Below are 20,912 nucleotides of genomic sequence, written 5' to 3'. Positions count from 1 at the left end.
CGGCCTCCCGAAGTGTTGAGAATATAGGCTTAAGCCACTGCACCTGGCCTGGACTAGACATACTTAAAAGGGCTCAAAAATCACATGTGGATAATGGCTGCCATTGGGATGGTGCAGGTGGAGATTAGATACAGATAAACAAAGTTGAGGTTAAAGAGACTAGGATAAAGTCATGTAAAAATTTGTATGGGATCTTTGGTTTATGAACTAATGGCTTCTATGGGTGTTCTTTATGCTGGTGTGTCGCAGCTTTGAATTCACTATGTTTTTGTCTACCTGGAATTACTACAATTAGTGAGACAGTGAGAAATGAAGACCTAATTAATATTTGCTAACTTAAGAATGTTGAAAGATTTTTGGGTGGGAATTGAACAATGAGAACACTTGGACACAGGAAGGGGGACATCACACACCGGGGCCTGTTGTGGGGTGGGGGGAGAGGGGAGGGATAGCATTAGGAGGTACACCTAATGTAAATGACGAGTTAATGGGCGCAGCACACCAACATGGCACATGTATACATATGTAACAAACCTGTACGTTGTGTACTTGTACCCTAGAACTTAAAGTATAATAAAAAATATATATATATATATATAAAGATTTTTGAAATGAAATAATGATCCATAATACCTTTATCTGGATTCCCAAAATCTAAAAAGATATTGGCAGCAAAACCTGACCTGACCTGACATGAGGCTATTTATAGTTTTTAATTATCCTACCTAGTGTGACTATTTATGCTTTTTGCTCTAGAAATATTCGTGTACTTGATGACAAGGTATTCCCCTCAGACCCTGCTGTGGGAGTTATGTAATCATTCGTATATGTGCTATATTACTTTTCTAAAATCCAAAGAATTCTGCATTCTGAAATAGAACTGCCCAAGAGTTTTAGATAAGGGATTATGGACCTATAAATGCATACTGAATGCTATTAATTACGTTAATAGTGGTGATATAGGTATATAATTGCTATATTTAAGCCTATTTTATATCCAGATTTGTTGAGAGTTTGTTTGCCATAGTTTTATTTCTATGTCTGTATGCCAAGTAACTGGAGGAGTTACATTCTTGATATATAACTACTGTTCGTTTGACTGTGAGTATATTTTTATTGTGGTAAAAAAACACATAACAAAATTTATCATCTTAACCATTTTGAGGTGTACAGTAGTGTTAACTATATGCACATTGTTGTGCAACAAATCTCTAGAACTTTTTCATCTTGCAGAACTAAAACACTATACCTCCTGAATAACAACTCCATATTTCCCTATCCCCTGACCCCTGGAGACCACCGTTCTACTTCTGTTTCTATGAGTCTGACTACTTTAAATTACCTCATATAAATGAAGTCATACAGTATTTGTCCTTTTGGGACTGGCTTAGTTCATTTAGCATAGTGTCTTCAAGGTTCATCCATGTTGTAGCAAAGAAGGATTTTCTTTTTTAAGGTTGAATAACATTCTATTGCATGTATATATCATATTTTAAAGTCAATCTATAGACAGATTGCTTCCACCTTTTGGCTATTGTGAATAATGCTGCAGTGAACATGGGTGTGTAAGTATTTCTTCACGATCCTATTTTCATTTCTTTTGGACATATATGATTATTTAAAAATATTTTCTCTTTTCTATAAACTAAATAATTTTATAGTTTATTTCATCTAGAAAACCTGTTTCGTATTTTAGACCGTCATGCCTAAGTTTTTCATTATCTAAAGTGAATGTAAATTCAACAGGTTCTCCCCTTTAAGCTGTCTTTCTGCAACGGCTGTCAAGAAATGTACATTTTTTAAAAGGCAAAAATCAATACCAGGAAGCAAATTCCATAATCAAGACTTTGTATTCATTCCATACTTTATACTTTGTGTTTATAGTTCCTTTTAACAACTAGTCATTATGGGCCAGGCAAGGTGGCTCACGTCTGTAATCCCAGCACTTTGGGAGGCCAAGGCAGGCGGATCATCAGAGGTCACGAGTGCAAGACCTGCCTGACCAACATGGTGAAACCCCATCTCTACTAAAAATACAAAATTAGCCTGTGTGGTAGCACAAGCCTGTGTGATCCCAGCTACTCAGGAGGCTGAGGCAGAAGAATCACTTGGACTCAGGAGGTGGAGGTTGCCGTGAGCCAAGATCGCGCCATTGCACTCCAGCCTGGGCAACACAGCGAAAATCTATCTCAAAAAAAAAAAAAAGTAGTCATTATGTGTTCTCCAGAGATGTACAGTTTGAAAAAAAAAATTGAAAACTGGCTTCAATGGAGATAAAAATCCAGTTTAATACTATGATAAGGATTTTGCTGGAAATTTTTCTTAGTAAGGGTTAAATTCTTTGATGCTTATAATTAATTTCATTTACTACATTGTTTTCATTTTAACTTCAACCAACCATATAATTTATTCTTTCTTTCTTTCCCTAACACCATCCCCCACCTCAAGAAATTTTTTGTATCTTGAAAGCACCATGAGAGGTTTATAATATTCTTGTTCGCCTTTCAGATATAATGGATTTAGTGTACTCCATGCTTGTTTATTTATTTATTTTTTATTTTATTTTATTTTATTTTTTGAGACGGAGTCTCGCTGTCACCCAGGCTGGAGTGCAGTGGTGCGATTTCGGCTCACTGCAGGCTCCGCCCCCCCCCCGCCCCCTGCGCGGTTCACACCATTCTGCCTCAGCCTCCCGAGTAGCTTGGACTACAGGCGCCCGCCACTTCACCCGGCTAATTTTTTGTATTTTTAGTAGAGATGGGGTTTCACCGTGTTAGCCAGGGTGGTCTCGATCTCCTGACCTCGTGATCTGCCCGCCTCGGCCTCCCAAAGTGCTGGGATTACAGGCATGAGCCACCACGCCTGGCATTTTTTTTTTTTTTTTTTTTAATGGAGCAATCACTTCTTGGGGGAAGGGTGAATAAAACTTAGATATTATAATGGCCCTCCAGAGGTCACCGTACCTAAATGGCTACACACCACATGGGTGTTGTAAAAATTTCAAGGGAGGGAGGTGATTGGAGAAAAAGAGTCTGTAATCGACTTCTTAGGGAATCAATAATGTAAGAAAAAGGTTGAGAAACACTGGTGTGCTGCATGGGCAAAGAGGCAAGGGATTCATCAGCAATAGTTTTTATTTATATTTTTGGAAAGGAAACTCCAGAGAGTAAACAAATGTGCTGATGACAGACTATCTTAGAAACACTTCCCAGAGTCAAAGTGGTTCCTTCTGAGATTTTGCTACTATGTACACACTGCTTGGTAAACTTTGCAACTTCACAGCATATCAGAAGGAACTAGACTGCATCCTCTTCCTGTCTCTTCCCTTGGAGTAGCATTTAGCTTTTCATTGGGGACCTGTTGTTAAAGGAAGATAAACTTTACCCTGTACTAACCATTTTCTCCTTTTATCAAGAAAAATCAATTTGTATGGTTCTTAAATGTATTTCCCTAGTATATATTCAAATTAAACTTGCAATTAGATTTATATCAGTGTTTATTCCAAATAGTCAAAATATCTACAGGCTAAAAACAGTTCCTATTTAGAGCATTAAAATAGCATAAGCCTTAGTCACTTGTTCAGCTCTTTGATTCTCATAACTATTTCTAACCCTGGTAGAGATAAGAATCCAACAAAACAAAACTCTTTGCAACAACATTTAAGTCTTGCTATGTACATATTTGTATTTATGTGTACATATACATATATATTTTTAAATAGTGTATGTTGCTGTGGTTGACTTTTAAAACTCTTAAAGGGATAAAAGGAAACATTCAAGAAATACTGGCTTAATTATACTAACTTTAAAAATTTTGGTTGGGTAACAGCCTCTTTTCTCAAATCAGTGACTTTCGAAGCATTGTTTTTTACTCTTCAAATTCATTCATATCATTTACTATTCAGTATGCTGAACTTCCGTTACTGGCTCAAAGGTACTAGACTTTCTTACCTCTGGACTTTGCACATGCTGATTGTTTTTGTTGGAACACTTTTACTTTCCTCTTTGTGTGATATTCATAAACCTTAAGCCTTTAATTGAAAGGCATATCTTTAGAGAGCTCTCTTCATCTCTGCTACATGCTTTTATGGAACCCTGTACTACTCTTTTCATATTTATCCAGTTTATTGTAAATATTTAATTGCCTGCTTCTACCTCTAAAATATGGCTCCCTGAGTGAAAACCATGTCTCTGTCGATTGCTATTATATCCTCAGCACCTGGCACATAGTAGATGCTTGATATTTTTGAATGTAAGAATGAGACACACACAGGTCTCCTCATTATTCATAGATTTCATATTTGTGAATTTGCCTTCTCACTAAAGTTGCTTTGTACCCCCCAAATCAATCCTTGCAGCATTTTCATGATCATTTGTGGACATGCGCAGACTCGTGAAAAATTTCAACAGCCTGACGTGCACATTGCCAACAGAAGTTGAAAAAGGCAACACTCTGCCTTCTTATATCAGTTCTCATACTATAAACAGGTTTCCTTTTTGCAGTATATTTATTGGCATGTTTTTTGCATTTTTGTGCTTTCTGTTGGTGATCATGTCATTTAAAATGGCCCCAAGCAAAGTGCTGATGTGCTAAGTATTCCTAAGCACAAAGGCTATGATGTGCCTTATGGAGAAAATGTGTGATAGGTAAACTTAATTCAGGCGTAAGTTACAGTGCTGTTGGCTGTGAGTTCAATGTTAGTGAATCTACAACCTATAGTGAATAAAATATCTTTAAACAAACACACATAAAGCAAGATTGTGTATTGGCTAATTGACTAAAATGTGACTAAAGGCTCACAGGAACTTAACCCTGTATTTCCCTTGGGAGCAATAGTTCAATATTTGCTAACTCATTGTTCACAATAACTTCATAGGACATAACTACCACAGATAGTAAGAGTTGATTATATGTGCAATTATAAAATTGTGCTCAAATATATATATAATGTTTTATAACTTGGTTTTTTCCCTACCTAACTGTGTCATGCTTCTATTAAAAATGATGTGTCTTTATCTCATAATATAGATTATATTACTAAGCAAGAAAAAAACTTACATGTTTGTTAGCATGGAGACAGTTGTGGCTAATAGATATCAGGTTAACTTGATTCCCTAATATATTGGTTACCTGAAATTGGTTACTGAGGGGATGAGTATTTTTTTTCTTAGTTTATATTATCTCACTGGTTACAGTGAACATGTATTTCTTTTACAGATATTCTTATAAAACATGATTTTTAATAGTTGCATTACATTTCCTTATGTGAAAGGAATAAAATTTTGATTATCACCTTAAATGCTTATGTTTCAGAGAGTCAGCGTCTGCAGTTGGATCTGCAGAAAATGGAGCATCTAGAAAGTAAGATGACTGAAGAACAGCATTCTCTAAAAAGCAAAATTAAGCAAATGACAACTGATCTGGAGACATATAATGATTTGCCAGCTTTAAAATCATCAGGTGAAGAAAAGGAAAAGGTAAATGTTAACCAAGTCTTACAAAATTACAATTCAGATTTTTTTTCTTGATCAAATGTAATATATTTGTGGTTTATAGGATTTGTTATTTTAAGTTGATTATTTTATATATATAAGTGAGGAAATATAAAAATGTTTACATATGTAGTTGGAATTTAGAGTGACTTAAAGTTTTAAAGAAAAGCAAAAATTGAAAAGCAAGGTATAAGCTGCTACTTAATACAGAGCATTTCAGCAGATGTGAGCTTTGTTAAATGCAGTTTAGATTATGACTATCCTACCTGAAACTTGTCAGTGGCTTTCCATTGCCATTTACATTAATTTAGACTAAATTTGGTAGGGTCGGGAGAGATATGGCAGCATTAATAGACTTCTTAATACAGATAATGTTAACATAGCTTATAGTTCAAAGGATATTTTTACCAACAGGTTTTAGAGTAGTTATAGCCTTGATATAATTTTACCAGAATATAGTTACTGAAATTAAGTTAAATGTGATTTATATTGGCTTACTACATATTTTCTATAACCTGTCTCTTCTATTTGGATCTTTCTAGAAATTACATCAGGAGAGAATGATATTATCAACCCGCAGAAATGCCTTTAAGAAAATAATGGAGAAGCTAAACATAGAATATGAGGCACTAAAAACACAATTGCAAGAAAATGAGACACATTCTCAGGTAAAAAATGTTTTAAATGACTTTGAAATTCTCTTAGTCTATATTTTCACCCCAAAACAATCATTTTTTTATTTTAAAATTTGCTTTATATACCTTCCAGATTTTCTGACTTTTAAGACAGCCAGATTCTGTACAGTCTTCATTCAGAATGAATGGACTCCTGCTTTCTTACCTTCCATAAACCTATACTGAAAGCCAGCTCTGTTAGGTACTGTCTTGGGCACAACTATTAAGATATATGGGGTAGTATCTTTTAAAAATTTTCAAAGTGAAACATTACTAATACAGAAACTAAAAATCCGTAAAATCACAAATAAAATAAATTCTAATGATTAGTACCCCACCACCCAGAAGAGAGAATGCTTATTGTTGCTTTAGTGTGGGTTCTTTTAGTCAATGGATGGATGGATGGGTGGATAGATAGATAGATAGATAGATAGATAGATAGATAGATAGATAGATATGTGTATGCACATATTTATGCATATACTTAGGTACACATTTATTTCTATGCATTTACAGAAATTGTACCATATTGTACATATCATTTAGGAGCTTGTTTTTCATGATTAACTATACATCATAAGTACTTTCCCTTGTCAATATATATATTGACTTTTAAAAAATATCAATAGCTTAATGTTATTCTAGTCCATGGATGTAGCATAATATATTGAACCAATTCCCTTTCATTGGATATTTAGGTAATTTCTAGTTTTAAAACCATTGAAATAATGCTATAAAGAGCAATCCAGATATCCTTGAACTTCTTAATTCATATCTCCAATTATTTACATAGGACGCATAGATATATATACCTGCAGCCCCCTTTTCATATCACTCATCTTGCTGATAATTACTTGAACAGTGTGTGAGGTCTAGATTGAGAGCTCTGACGGGACAGAGATAATGTCTGTCTCGTTTACTTTATTCCTTGCACTGTGCTATTGGTTGGCACATAGTAGGTGCTCAGCAATTATTTGTTGAATGATTGAATGAAGCATTATGTGTCATATACAAAGTCAATAACTATGGTCTGAAAAAGATTGATGATTCTTATATCTAATTAGTCTATATGAGAAATTTGCACACATGGTTTAAAACCCTAAATGCATTAAAAATTCCCTCTTTTGGCCAGGCACAGTGGTTCACGCCTGTAATCCCAGCACTTTGGGAGGCTGAGGTGGGCGGATCACGAGGTCATGAGATCAAGACCATCCTGGCTAACAACGGTGAAACACCACCTCTACTAAAAATACAAAAAATTAGCCAGGAGTGGTGGCGGGTGCCTGTAGTCCCAGCTACTCGGGAGGCTGAGGCAGGAGAATGGCTTGAACCTGAGAGGTGGAGCTTGCAGTCAGCTGAGATCGCGCCACTGCACTCCAGCCTGGGTGACAGAGTGAGACTCTGTCTCAAAAAAAAAAAAAAAAAAAACCCTCTCTTTTTCTTCATATAGTTATGTGCTCATGATAGAGCAAAATAAAAATAATGTCATTTGATTTTCCACTACCTAGGTACAACCGTTGTTAACATTTTGGTGCCATATCCTTGTAGTCTTCATCCTTTGCAATCATACATCCATATTGTTTTTACAAAAAATGAAATCATGCTATTCATATAGTCTTTCAACATTTTCTTAACTTTTTTCAGCCTTTTTTTTTTTTAAACAGAGTCTCACTCTGTTGCCCAGGGTGGAGTATAGTGACATAATTGTAGCTCACTGCAACCTGGAGCTCCTGGACTCAACCGATCCTCCCACCTCAGCCACCCGAGTAGCTAGGACCACAGGCACAGACCACCATGCCCAGTCAATTTTTATTATTTTTTGTAGAGACGGGGTCTTGCTGTATATTGCCCTGGCAAGTCCTGAACTCCTGGCCTCAAGCTGTCCTCCTGCCTCAGCCTCCCAAAGTGCTGGGATTGTAGGCATGAGCCACTGTGCTCAGCCTTTTTTTTCTTTTTGAGATGGAGTTTTGCTCTTGTCACCCAGGCTGGAGTGCAGTGGTGTGATCTTGGCTCACTGCAACCTCCACCTCCTGGGTTCAAGCAATTCTTCTGCCTCAACCTCCCAAGTAGCTGGGATTGCAGGCGCCAGCCACCACGCCTGGCTAATTTTTTTTGTATTTTTAGTAGAGACAGGGTTTCACCTTGTTGGCCAGGCTGGTCTCAAACTCCTGACCTTAGGTCATCCACCCGCCTCGGCCTCCCAAAGTGCTGGGATTGCAGGTGTGAGCCACCACACTCGGCCTTTGGTGACATTTCTATAGCATTAGCTATTTCATTGTATGGATGTACCATTTGAAAACAACATACACCTTACATTCTTTTTGAAAAGGGTAGAATCTCATGAAAGCTTGCTACAGCTACTAAAAGCTTAGAAATCACTAATTTACATAATTCAAATTTACCAGTTACTCTATTCTACTTCATATGCAAACCTAGATATAGACTTATAAGTGACACAATTTTCTTAGGTTGTTTAGAGTGAGGATGAGTGCTGGGGAAGAAACAAGACAAAGTTTGTGAGGTCATTGTCTTCAGTGATTCTTAGAAAAAAATACTGATACTTCTTATGGAATATTAGCCCTCCTCATTCACTGAATAGATGATTTAAGGTGGAAAGCACTTGAAAAACACCATTTCTTAGAGCCAATGAGTGGTTACCTTGTTTATCCCCACATTAATTGCTAATTTTATTCTTAACTCCATGTATTGATAACTGGAAATCATAACATAAGCCACAATTTTGAATCCTTCTCTGTGTTATTTGTCATCTTTTGTGAATCCCAACTGATTAAATCAAATCCTGGTCTTCCTACTGGCTTTTGGCATCTATAAAGAATTTTATGTAACAGATTATTTAAATAAGTTAGGGAAAAACAGATTTTCAAAATGAATTTTTGCTTCATGATGTCCTTGGAGGTTTAAAGGAGTCAATAATGTAGAGGTATAATGTAAAAGGAATTTGACCATCTGACACAGCATTGCTTTTATACCATTCCTATAGCACTTAACAGGTCTGATGCATTATAAGAAGGCCACCTGTTTGTATGAAACAATGACAAAAAAGTCTGGTACTTGACTTTGCTGAAGGTTATTAGAGATTTACTGCCAGAAACTGCTGACTGCTTCCTTAAGTCCATCTTAACTTCAAGGTCCTGTCTGGGGAAGATTGATGTGATTTAGTAATACCAGCTCACAGCACATACAGTTCATATAATTAATTAGCTATGATTCATTCTAATATCTAGATTTATCTCTTTGGAGGAAACAATGAGATGGATCTACATCAAGCCTGAATTTACGCCCTGAAAATTATTTTAACGTGAGGATAGAAAGAAACATTTCCACTGTTGCTTCAATTATTGTATTTTTTAAAATAATCATTACTTCTTTGAAATGTCCAGGTGGAACATTGTTTTAGCATTTCAATTTTCAAATGGTCCTTTGCTTTGGAAAAAACTATGTGCATCTTAAAAAAGAAAGACCATAACCAGAGTTACAAGGTTAATTAAATCAGAAAAACAATATAATTCTATAACAGTAAAATTGTCTTCTGAGGAAGCAACCATCAATATAATATCCACATTAGCTTCCTGTTGATGCAGAAATTATTGTAACAGTGCCAGCTTTTTACCAGCTCTCTTATAATCTTCACACTGCAGCTCTGCTCTTATCACAGCCTGTGGAATTAGACAGGAAATTTAGCCCTGGAAATAAGGAAGTTTCTCCTATATGGCTGAACCTTTGACAGTGTTTGAATATATATTATGTTTGTGGCATTAGACTTCCAGATTTTAAGAAGAGATTCCCATCATGTCCCATTTTTCTTTTAAAAATTTTTTTAGGGAAAGGAAAATCATAAATTGTCTTTCAGTTGGCATGTTCATTGGTATAGTAAACATTTAAAATATTTTATAATTAAAATAAATATATAGAGTAAAACATGTTATAGGATTCATCACTGTATTAATGTATTTACTATTATTTAATCTTTTTTTTCTACCATGGCTTTATCTCAATAAAATGTAAGTTGATAAGATTTAAAGTTGGAGAGTTTTTTTGTCTTATCCTCTTAGAAACACATTTAATTGTTTTAAATATGGGTACTAATTAATATTTTTCTTTTATGTTTTTAGCTTACAAATTTGGAGAGAAAGTGGCAACACCTTGAGCAAAATAATTTTGTGATGAAAGAATGTATCCTTTAAAAAGCTGAAAATGGGACCGGGTGTGGTGGCTCATGCCTATAATCCCAACACTTTGGGAGGCTGAGGCAGGTGGACCACAAGGTCAGGAGATCGAGACCACCCTGGCTAACACGGTGAAACCCCATCTCTACTAAAAAATACAAAAAAAAATAGCCGGGTATGGTGGTGGGCGCCTGTAATCCCACCTACTTGGGAGGCTGAGGCAGGAGAATGGCGTGAACCCAGGAGGTGGAGCTTGCAGTGAGCCGAGATCGCACCACTGCACTCCAGCCTGGGCGACAGAGCAAGACTCTGTCTCAAAAAAAGAAAAAAAAAAAAAAGCTGAAAATGAAGTTGACTTGAGTTTTTTTTTTCTAGGAATTTTTTTAAAGACTCAAATTTAGTTCAACACGTATTTATTAAATACCAAATATGTACAAAACACTGAGCTAAATTAAATGAATATGACTGTTTCAATTCCACAATAGTTAAGAGGGGTGTGTGTGTGTGTGTGTGTGCGCGCGCGTGCGCGCACGCGCCCTCAAGTAACTAATAGAAAGCAGATTTTGGGAATTGCCAAAAAAGGAGTACAAAGACTTAATGTGGCATAGTGATTAAGTGCCCAGATTTTGGAGTCGGGCGATCCAATTTTAAATGTTAACTCTACTGCTTATAAGTTACAAACTTTGGACAATTTAATCTATTCAAGCTAGAACTGTATCATCTCTTAAGATTCAGTTTTCCAGGATCACAGGGCTTGGGTAAAGTTAAACATTGTCAGTAAATCTTCTGATAAACATGGCAAGAATTTCTTTTTTGTTTAGAGACAGGGATCTCGCCAACTTAGCCAGGCTGGTCTCAAACTCCTAGGCTCAATCCCACCTCGGCCTGCTCAGGTGCTGGGATTAGAGACATGAGCCACTGCTCTCAGCCCCAGAATTGTATCATCTCTAAAATCTCTAAAATACAGTTAATATTTCCTTCTCATAGTGTTGGGAGAATTATATATAACCATATAGTTATATATCCACAAGTGTATATATATATATATATATATATATATATATATGTGTGTACATAATATATAATATAGTTGTTTGTTGTTTATATGGTTCTACCTTGAATATCTGGGCAGCAAAGGGAGGTAAACTAAGTAAGATCCTGAGAAGTTTGACTTCCAAGCTCATCCATGTTTTAGCCATTTCAACTCCATTATATGTCTACAAAGATGATACTTATGTCTCATCTTATTGTTTACTTTTAGTTTGATTATAGGAGACAGCAAGCAGCTGTTGAGAACATGTGTTGTGAAGTTGTAACAAATATTTCCTTAAAAGTTGTTTCCTATTCCCTTCTTTGACCCATTCAAGGGTGTCTCTGCCTGGAGAACTAGATCCTGACTCAGTGGCAGCATAGGTTCTCCCCTAGGGTGGTGCTGAACTTCAGCTCAGAAGCAGCCTGGACCCCAGCTTACCTCCACATAACGTGTTTTAGGTGCTCTGTTGCCAGTGTTAGTGCAACTTAGTTTAAAAATAGAGGACTTGTTCACAGTATGCTCTAAGTCTAGCACTGGAGTTTTGTGCAACATAAAGTAGGTGATTTTGGAGCAGAGTGAAGTCTAGAAATTTGCCTTAAATTATTTGTGGTACTCTAGAGAACGTGGTATGTGTATGTATGTATGTGTGTTTGAATATGGGAACTAGTTCATTGAATGTTAGATTGTTCTAAGACCAGAATTAGATTAAAAATGCGTAACATATTAAGTATTAAAAAGTGTTTATATTGTGTATGAATTTTTTGCAATAAGTTTAGCTTGGCATTTTAGGTTTTAATCGATGCTTAATCTGTTAAAATAATTACTATATTTTAAAGTATTCTAATTGTGCTTTTTTGTACCATCTTCAGTATGAAAACTATCAGTATTTAGTTCCTTTCTCAGCCACAATTAGATTTTTACTGACATTGTTTTCACCCTTAACTCATGTAATTAGTCATAGCAACCAAGAGTCAAGAGAGTGATTACCAGCCAATTAAGAAAAATGTGACCAAGCAGATTGCAGAGTACAATAAAACCATCGTGGATGCTTTACATAGCACCAGCGGAAACTGAGTTTAATTCAACTGAAAGTCTCTAAGGAAGTGTCCTCTTGCTGCTAAACTTGGTACAAGTTGACTACAAAAGAAAAAAAAAAAGCTTACCTTTGGAGTTTACCTAAAATTTCTGAATGTTGTAATTTTTGTGGCCTCTTTTAAGAATGATATTTTAAAATAGTAAATAGTTCAATAAATGGTTTGCATATTAAAAAGTACCATCTTCTTTTCTTTTTATGCCACTTGTATTTGAACCAAGAGATAAAGAAACTAAAAGTGACCATTGAAATTTATTTAGCTGGTATAATCCATCTATGGCAACAAATGAGATAAGCTTTTCTTGTATCAACTCTAGGACAGATGCATGGAGTATGATTCTGATTTAGCACTTATATCAACCTTGTCAATTTTTACTTCTAGAAGAAATTAGTAAGATTAGAAGGGAGATTTTTAGCTTTGAACCTTGCTTCTCAAATAGGTTATATTTGATGTGTATTAGACCATATAATATCACAGGTAAATATATAACATATATTCTTTATATAGCAGTTATACCTAAAGATTTGGAATTAGAAACTTTTAATCTTTGCAATTCTTAAGATATTTTTTCACATATATATGCCTGGAAGAACATTAGGTAAAAGACTACATTTATAGTGGGCTGTTTTGGACTATGGCTACTGCTGTTCATTGCCACCCTGCAGTATGTGTTTACTCTCTTGTACTATTAGGAGGACTTAAGTAGATTAATTTATAAGCATTAGCCAGAATATTTGGGAAAAAAGCTAGAAGAGGTAGGATTGGGAGAGAGGCATAGAGTCTGGAAGACATTACAGTAACTGTAGATGTATCTTCTCATCGTGCAGGAATGAGTCACCTTGGCCAGCATAAAATATTACTTAAAACTATCCTATTTTTGCTCTGATATCGTATTCACTAAGTAACTCTACTTCTCAGTATTTCTGAAACAACACATTGATTTCTTAAACCCAAATAGCTTTATTGAGATATTATTTACATACTTTAAAATTTACTCGTATATGTTGATTTTTTAAAATAAATATTTATAATGGTAAATTATTCAAATTCAGTTTTATACATTTAAATAAAGGAGTGAGCATTGTTGAGTTTGCTTAACTCTGGATTACTAATATGGCTGAAGATCCTGGACAATATATTCATTAAGGTGGCATTCATAAAATGTGTTCCACAAATCCTGAGCATCTTGAGTTATTAATAGTGTTATGCCTCCAAAGGATTCATGGTCAAAGAAGTTTGAGAAACATTGTCTGAAACAAAGGTGAATTACTTTATTTTTTCTTGACTGCTCATAACCCTTAATATGCTAATATATAATAAGCTCAAGAAGAATATATACTGTAAAGCATTTCCCAGAGATAGTTGTCCACAAAACCCTTACTTTCACAGAGCCTAGGTCACATGAGATGTGTCATTCCAAGAAATAGACTTTGTACACCAAATAGACTTCATACACTAAAATAATTTCATCTACTCAAGTCCTTTGGGTGGCCTTTGGCCTTTATCAGATGACTCCTAAGTATATCTCTTTTTAGCCACCCTCAGTTGTTTTATGCTGTGATTGTATGGAGTTTTCTATTGGAAATTGGTAGCAGAAAGTGCTTATTAAATTTCACAAGGGAAAAAAACTCTTTAGCAGTTAAAGAGAGTGAAATCTGAAATTCAGTAGATAAAACAGGTAATAGATTTTGATGACAGTTTGCCCAGCCCTTCGTTCATTCATAAAGTATTACTGTAATTTGGTAATTAGGAGCCTTTATAGATATACCCGACTGCTGAAAAACGTTCATCTTTTATACAGTAACAACCAGAGGTGTGATTGAGCATAGAGTTTAGGCAAGAGAACTGACTACTATGGTCTCTTAATCACATTGATTCTATTTCGTGGATACTTCCAAGGAGGAAGGGAATCTGGAAAACATGTTTGTGGATAGGTAATCTTTGTTTTCCTCCTTTGAAAGCAAATTTAAATGCCTTTACTTTTTCCTTAGTTTTTTTTTTTAATTTCTACTTAAGTGTTCTTGACATTTTACTGCACCCTTTTAAACTAATAACCAACTTAGTAATTTTTACTATTAGTAATAAGGGTTTTTTTCTGAGTGGTGGGATTATGGGTGATTGTAATCTTCCTTGGGCTTTTTGGTATTTGCAAAATTGTCTGATGTACATTTAATACTTAGAAATGCAATAAAATTCAAATAAAGTACTATATGCAGTTACTACTTTAACTCATGGAAAGGATGTAGTAGAAACTCTTCAGTCCGTGACTCTAGAACTGAACCAATCTTTACGCAGAAAGAAAGTAGGAGGAAGATTGGCCTGTCCATTAAATATATGTGTTTGCATTATAACAATGGGAAATTTGGCAGGAAAAAAATTTCTTGACGAAAAGCAAGGCTTTCAATTTCCATCCTAAACTACTCATATATAATATTGGTGGGGGGGAAATAATTGAGCAGGATTTCTTTAAATTAAAACATGTTTTATCTGAGGGAAATTCTCACTAATGTCTCTTCCTTCCTCTCAGAGCCTTTCCACAAATCTAACAAGAATATTCTCTTTACTGGGATAGAACTGGAGGCTAATAGCTGCATGAACTGGCTCTTCCTGAGTCAGTCACATTACTCAGGGGGTTCCATTCATGCTAAAATAACACCTTGTAAGTCACAAGGAAAGAAGCTGCAGACTGAACAAACATGCTGAGCAGTTTTACTAGTGAAGATCAACATGGGAAAGTTAGCAAATCTTTGTTTTTCCCATCCTTATCTTTTATCAGTAAATAAACATGAGTTCTTGATATTCTTTTTCCTGTGGAGTCCCTCATTTGGACAATACTATAGTCTCATTTTAAGGTACAAAATTCAGTGCCTGCTTAGAGGATCACAGCATGGAGTAATGATATTCACACCAGAGATGAAAGGCCAGTTAGTAGTTCCAGGGGTTTTTGCTGTTCCCTTGCTCAGTTTCTCTAGACTTCTTTCCTTTTGCGATACAATTGCAGTGTAAACAACCTTAGGGAAATTAAAATGTTTAGACTTAAAGTAAGAAGAAATAAAGATGGACCACTAGAGAATTGTAGTAATCTATTTTTAAATTGATAATTGTGTCTCATTTTTGTATAACTTTTGAAATAAGAGTAGATTATGTCTTAAAATTGCAAGTTTACAGTTTGATAACTGAAAAACATTTTTAAAAAGACAATTTTTAATACAAAGGTAGATAATTTAGGAAGACAGATAAATAAAATGAAGATAATAAGTTACTTGTGATCTCACCAGTCTTTTTAGATATGCATCTACATTTATGTCACGCATCTACATCTGTTTTATTTATATATTTATGCACCTTTAATTAAAATTATATTGTTTTTAATTTCACATTTGCTATTTGTAATTTAGCACACATTTTTCCATGTCATTATATACTGTTGTACAACATGTTAAATTGTTGCATATTATTTCATTGTGCAAAACTTTCAAAAACAAATCCTACATTGTCGAGTGAGATTTATGATATAGAGGTTACATGTAAGCTTTAGATCAGATAGCTGGAAATGTGAATCCCAGCTTCACCACTAATTTGTTATATGACCTTGGAAAGTTAGTGTCAGAATTTCAGTTTCTTCATCTACAAATGGAATAATAATGCGTAACTCATAAGATTGGTTCAAAGAGTATGCAGAACCCAAGACGTCTGACACAAATCGTCCTGGGAAAGGTGTCATTATCAGCAGTGTGCAAAACTGATTGTTTCCCTGCACTCTCACCAACACTGGTGTTACCCAGGCTGACAGTGCACTACCTCATTTGTTTTACTTAAAAAAACCTGCCGCATTACTGCAATTAGAAGCTATATTTTAATTTGCAAGATATATTTTCATATCAAAAATTACAGTCTGATTCTTAAAAATGTTTAAAAATGTTCATTATAGCTTTGTAATATACATCGAAAGCAAATTTTTAGAATATATTAGATCATACTTTACTGCCTCAATATTTTTCCTCATAATGTATCATAATGAATTGCTGCTCTGAAAACCTGACTGCTTAACTTTAAGAGAAATAGGAATAACTTGTGTAGGAATAATCTACTCAGTAACCAAGGCTGTATTGTTTGTTCATTGTCTGTAGCCTCCTGCAAGGCAAGTGGTTGCACATAAAGAACAAGTATGTCAGCTGGGCGTGGTGACTCACACCTGTAATCCCAGCACTTTGGGAGGCCGAGGCGGGCGGATCACGAGGTCAAGAGATCGAGAGCACCCTGGCTAACACGGTGAAACCCCGTGTCTACTAAAAATACAAAAAATTAGCCAGGCGTGGTGGTGGGCGCCTGTAGTCCCAGCTACTTGGGAGGCTGAGGCAGGAGAATGGTGAGAACCCAGGAGGCGGAGCTTGCAGTGAGCTGAGATCGTGCCACTGCACTCCAGCCTGGGTGACAAGACTCCACCTAAAAAAAAAAAAAGTATGTCACAGGATGGAAAAGAAATACCCATTTATTTATTGGGGAGTCCAGTATACAAGAGGGTTTGGAGAAAGCATGAGTCAGAAGTTCAGTTGTCTACTACCTAAAAAAAAGGCTCAGGCACGCTACAGAAAGCTTTCTATAAGAGAAATAAAAAAAAAAAACTAAAATGAGGTTTTCAAAATTCTGTTTTCTTTCAAAATATTTTGTAAAACAATATTCTTAACATGATAACAATATGGTAATCCCGTGTAAGAAAGGCAGACTTAATCAATTAAAATTACTTTTGGCAGAGGGTGAAGAAAGAACTATTGTTAAATTGGCCATTTAAGATTAGAAGACAATAGCTCAGCTAACTAACCAAACTGAAATATTATCTCATTCTCTGTGTTATCATTTTCAGTAGATAAACTCCCTCTAATAGAGGAAGTCCAGATTGACATGAAGGTGAAAATATTTGTTAAAATCCATAAGCTCAATCTGATTTTTTTTTTTAACCAAAGGAAAATATCCTTCATTGTTAAAAGCATTTCTAGGTCTTTAATTAGCTTCTTGTTAAAATGAGCTCAATTTAGTTCACTGGGTGGGGAGAGGGCTGCCTCAGAGTTTGGCCAGCCCCAACCCTGTCCCTCCCTGCCAAGGACAAAGCAGGGACCTTGTGTCTGAGGATCAGGGGAAATGGTTAAGAAGGAGAGGAAAAGAAAATTGCTTTTCCAGCTCTTTCAACTTCCTATGTAGCCTATAGAGAAAAGCAAGAATCCCTTTGGGAGGAAATAACAAAAGTGCCAACAATAGATAGATGTATGAAGCCTGCATCCCTGCAGCGTACTGGAGCTCTTACCCTTATAATGGCCTTTATCAGAAGGCCAAATGCACATTTACTATAAACTCGTCCTATCTTCCTGGGAGCCTCTCCCCTTCAAGTCATTCCTTGGCTCACTTCCTTCTCCTGCCAGAAATATCAAAGTCAGAGAAGGGGATAAAAGCGGTAAAAGTCCAGCTGCCTTGTTTCCTTTTCCTATGGCACAGTCGAGGTAGCCAGGTAGATAAGAGGTGTTCATAAAAGACCTCAAGAAACGGTTAATTGAAGAGTGTCAGGTAACAAGGTAAGCAAGCCTCTTACAAAATCACTCCACTTCAGCAGAAACCAAACCAAAAAAGGCTCTAAAAAATCCTTAAAATTCTGTCCGGAACCTTTTCATTGAACATAGGTTGAATGTCTAATACGGGTTTGCCTAACCACACGCTTTGATTTGTCAAATATTTAATTCCAACAATACTTCATGACCTCACTGTGCACTGCCATCCACATCTCCAATAATCACAAGCATAGCAGGTATTGATGCCATAGCTCTTTTTTGTTTTGTTTTGTTTTTTTGTTTTGAGACCGAGTCTCGCTCTGTCGCCCAGGCTGGAGTGCAGTGGCGCAATCTTGGCTCACTGCAAGCTCTGCCTCCCGGGTTCACGCCATTCTCCTGCCTCAGCCTCTCTGAGTAGCTGGGACTACAGGCGCCCGCCACCACGCCCGGCTAATTTTTTGTATTTTTAGTAGAGACGGGGTTTCACCGTGGTCTCGATCTCCTGACCTCGTGATCCGCCCGCCTCGGCCTCCCAAAGTGCTGGGATTACAAGCGTGAGCCACCGCGCCCGGCGATGCCATAGCTCTTAATTGTCTTAGGAATTAAGAGAGGAGGCATCAGTACCTGCTAAGCTTGTTGATGAAAAGAATTGTTAAAAAGAGTTTATCAGGGCTGGGTGCAGTGGCTCACGCCAGTAATCCCAGCATTTTGGGAGGCCGAGGCGGGCGAATCACGAGGTCAGGAGATCGAGACCAGCCTGGCCAACACGGTGAAACCCTGTCTCTACTAAAAATACAAAAAAATTAACCAGGTGTGGTGGCAGGCGCCTGTAATCCCAGCTGAAGCAGGAGAATTGCTTGAAACTGGGAGGAGGAGGTTGCAGTGAGCCAAGATCACGCCACTGCCCTCCAGCCCAGGCAACAGAGCAAGACTCTGTCTCGAAAATAAAAACAAAAAATAAAAATAAATGTAAAATTAAGTTATTATTGACTATAGTCACCCTGTTGTGCTATGAAATAGTAGGTCTTATTCATTCTTTCTAACCATGTTTTGTATCCATCAACCCTCCCCATTTCCCACCCCTGCTCCCCTCACTACCCTTCCCAACCTATGGTAACCATCATTCTACTCTATTTTCATGAGTTCAGTTGTTTTAATTGTTAGCTACCACAAATGAGTGAGAACATGCAAAGTTTATCTTTCTGTGCCTTGCTTATTTCACTTAATATAATGACCACTGATTCCATCCATGTTGTTGCAAATGACAGGATTTCATTCTGTTTTATGGCTGAATAGTACTCCATTGTGTATATGTACAACGTTTTCTTTATCCATTCATCCGTTAATGGACACTTAGGTTTCTTCCAAATCTTGGCTATTGTTAATAGTGCTGCAATAAACATGGGTATGCAGATACCTCTTTGAAACACTGATTTCATTTTTGGGGGGTATTACCTAGCAATGGGATTGCTGTATCATATGGTACTTCCATTTTTAGTTTTTTTGTGGGACCTCCATACTGTTCTCCATAGTGGCTGTACTAATTTACATTCATTGAATGTATGTAAATACATACTTTTCTTTTGTGTGTATGAACCAACAGTGCATGAGGGTTCACTTTTCTCCACATCCTCTCCAGCATTTGTTATTGCCTGTATTTTGGATAAATTTTAACTGGGGTGAGATGATATCTATTGTAGCTTTGATTTGCATTTCTCTGATGTTGAGCATTTTTTCATATACTCGTTGGCTATTTGTATGTCTTCTTTTGAGAAATGTCTATTCAGATCTTTTGCCCATTTTAAAATCAGATTATTAGATATTTTCGGCCTCTTTCATCTTAACTAAGCACTTATTACACACTGGCCATAACTTTTGCAGTATGAGGTGTGACAGAAAAATGATCATGAATTTCTTTTCTTTTTCACAATTTCATGCATAGAAGACTCATTTTTACAGTAGATGTGAGCATACAATTTTTTTTTTGGGAACTTTCACCTTTTCACTTAAAAGAAACAATTTGTGGCTTTTCTTTGACATATCTGAATTGCCAGCATCACTACTCTTGTGTCTGGGGGCCATTATTAAGTAAAACAAAGGCAGTTTGAACACAAGCACTGTCATAAGACAGTGAACTGGATAATTGAGGAGGCTACTTAAGTGTCTAACAAGAGGGTCAGGTGTACAGCATGGGTACACTGGACAAAGGGATGATTCATGTCCTGGGTGGGAAGGAGTGGGATGGTGCAAGATTTCATTATGCTACTCAGAACGGTGCACAAAGTAAAACCTGTGAATTGTTTATTTCTGAGATTTTCCATGTAATGTTTTTGGACTGCATTTGACCTTGGGTAACTGAAACCATGGAAAGCAAAACCGAAGCTAAGGGGGGACTACTGTATCAAGGAAATGTAGCATATGAAAGGGCACATGAGTTTGAATCTGAAGCACCTCTTTTGCCTGCTAGCTGGAGGACTTTGAGCAAGTCATGCAGTTTCCCTGAGTCTATTTCCAGGGTTATGATGGGACCCCATGGCTATTGGAATCATCTCAAAGATCCCTATTTCTCAGGCTAATCTCAAATTGTGATAGTGACTTTGTGATTGGGATAACTATGTAATGAAAATTTGATCAGACTACTTATTTTCCATAGGCTTCTATTTTGTCGCTGGCTGTAGAGAATTAGGGTTTTCTATATATAAGTCATGTCATCAGTAAGCAGAGACACTTCTTGAATTTCTTCTTTTTCTATATGGATGCCTTTTATTTTTATTTTTATTTTGCCTAATTACGCTGGCTGGGACTTCCAGTACTATGTTGAACAGAAGTGATGCGAGTGAGCATCCTTGTTTTGTTCCTGATCTCTTAGAGGAAAAGATTTTCACCATTGAG

The 20,912-nt window shown here is 36.3% G+C and overlaps 1 protein-coding gene across 3 annotated transcripts in view; it reads left to right on the top strand.

Annotated features, from left to right (window-relative positions):
* Positions 1-12,656, top strand: part of IFT74 (intraflagellar transport 74) — a 103,573-nt gene extending 90,917 nt beyond the window's left edge. For all 3 annotated transcript variants that reach the window (XM_055294037.2, XM_063609824.1, XM_055294038.2), the window contains 4 exons: positions 5,314-5,477; positions 6,035-6,160; positions 10,300-10,360; positions 12,342-12,656. In XM_055294037.2, coding sequence (XP_055150012.1) covers positions 5,314-5,477; positions 6,035-6,160; positions 10,300-10,360; positions 12,342-12,460 — 470 coding nt within the window. In that variant the 3' untranslated portion in view covers positions 12,461-12,656. The remainder of the gene's footprint in view (positions 1-5,313; positions 5,478-6,034; positions 6,161-10,299; positions 10,361-12,341) is intronic.
* The last annotated feature ends 8,256 nt before the right edge of the window (positions 12,657-20,912 follow it).

This window comes from Symphalangus syndactylus, chromosome 9, assembly GCF_028878055.3.
Source record: "Symphalangus syndactylus isolate Jambi chromosome 9, NHGRI_mSymSyn1-v2.1_pri, whole genome shotgun sequence".
NCBI classification, from domain to species: Eukaryota; Metazoa; Chordata; class Mammalia; order Primates; family Hylobatidae; genus Symphalangus; species Symphalangus syndactylus.
Note: the sequence above shows the minus strand (reverse complement) of the source record. Positions and strands in the feature narration are given on the sequence as shown.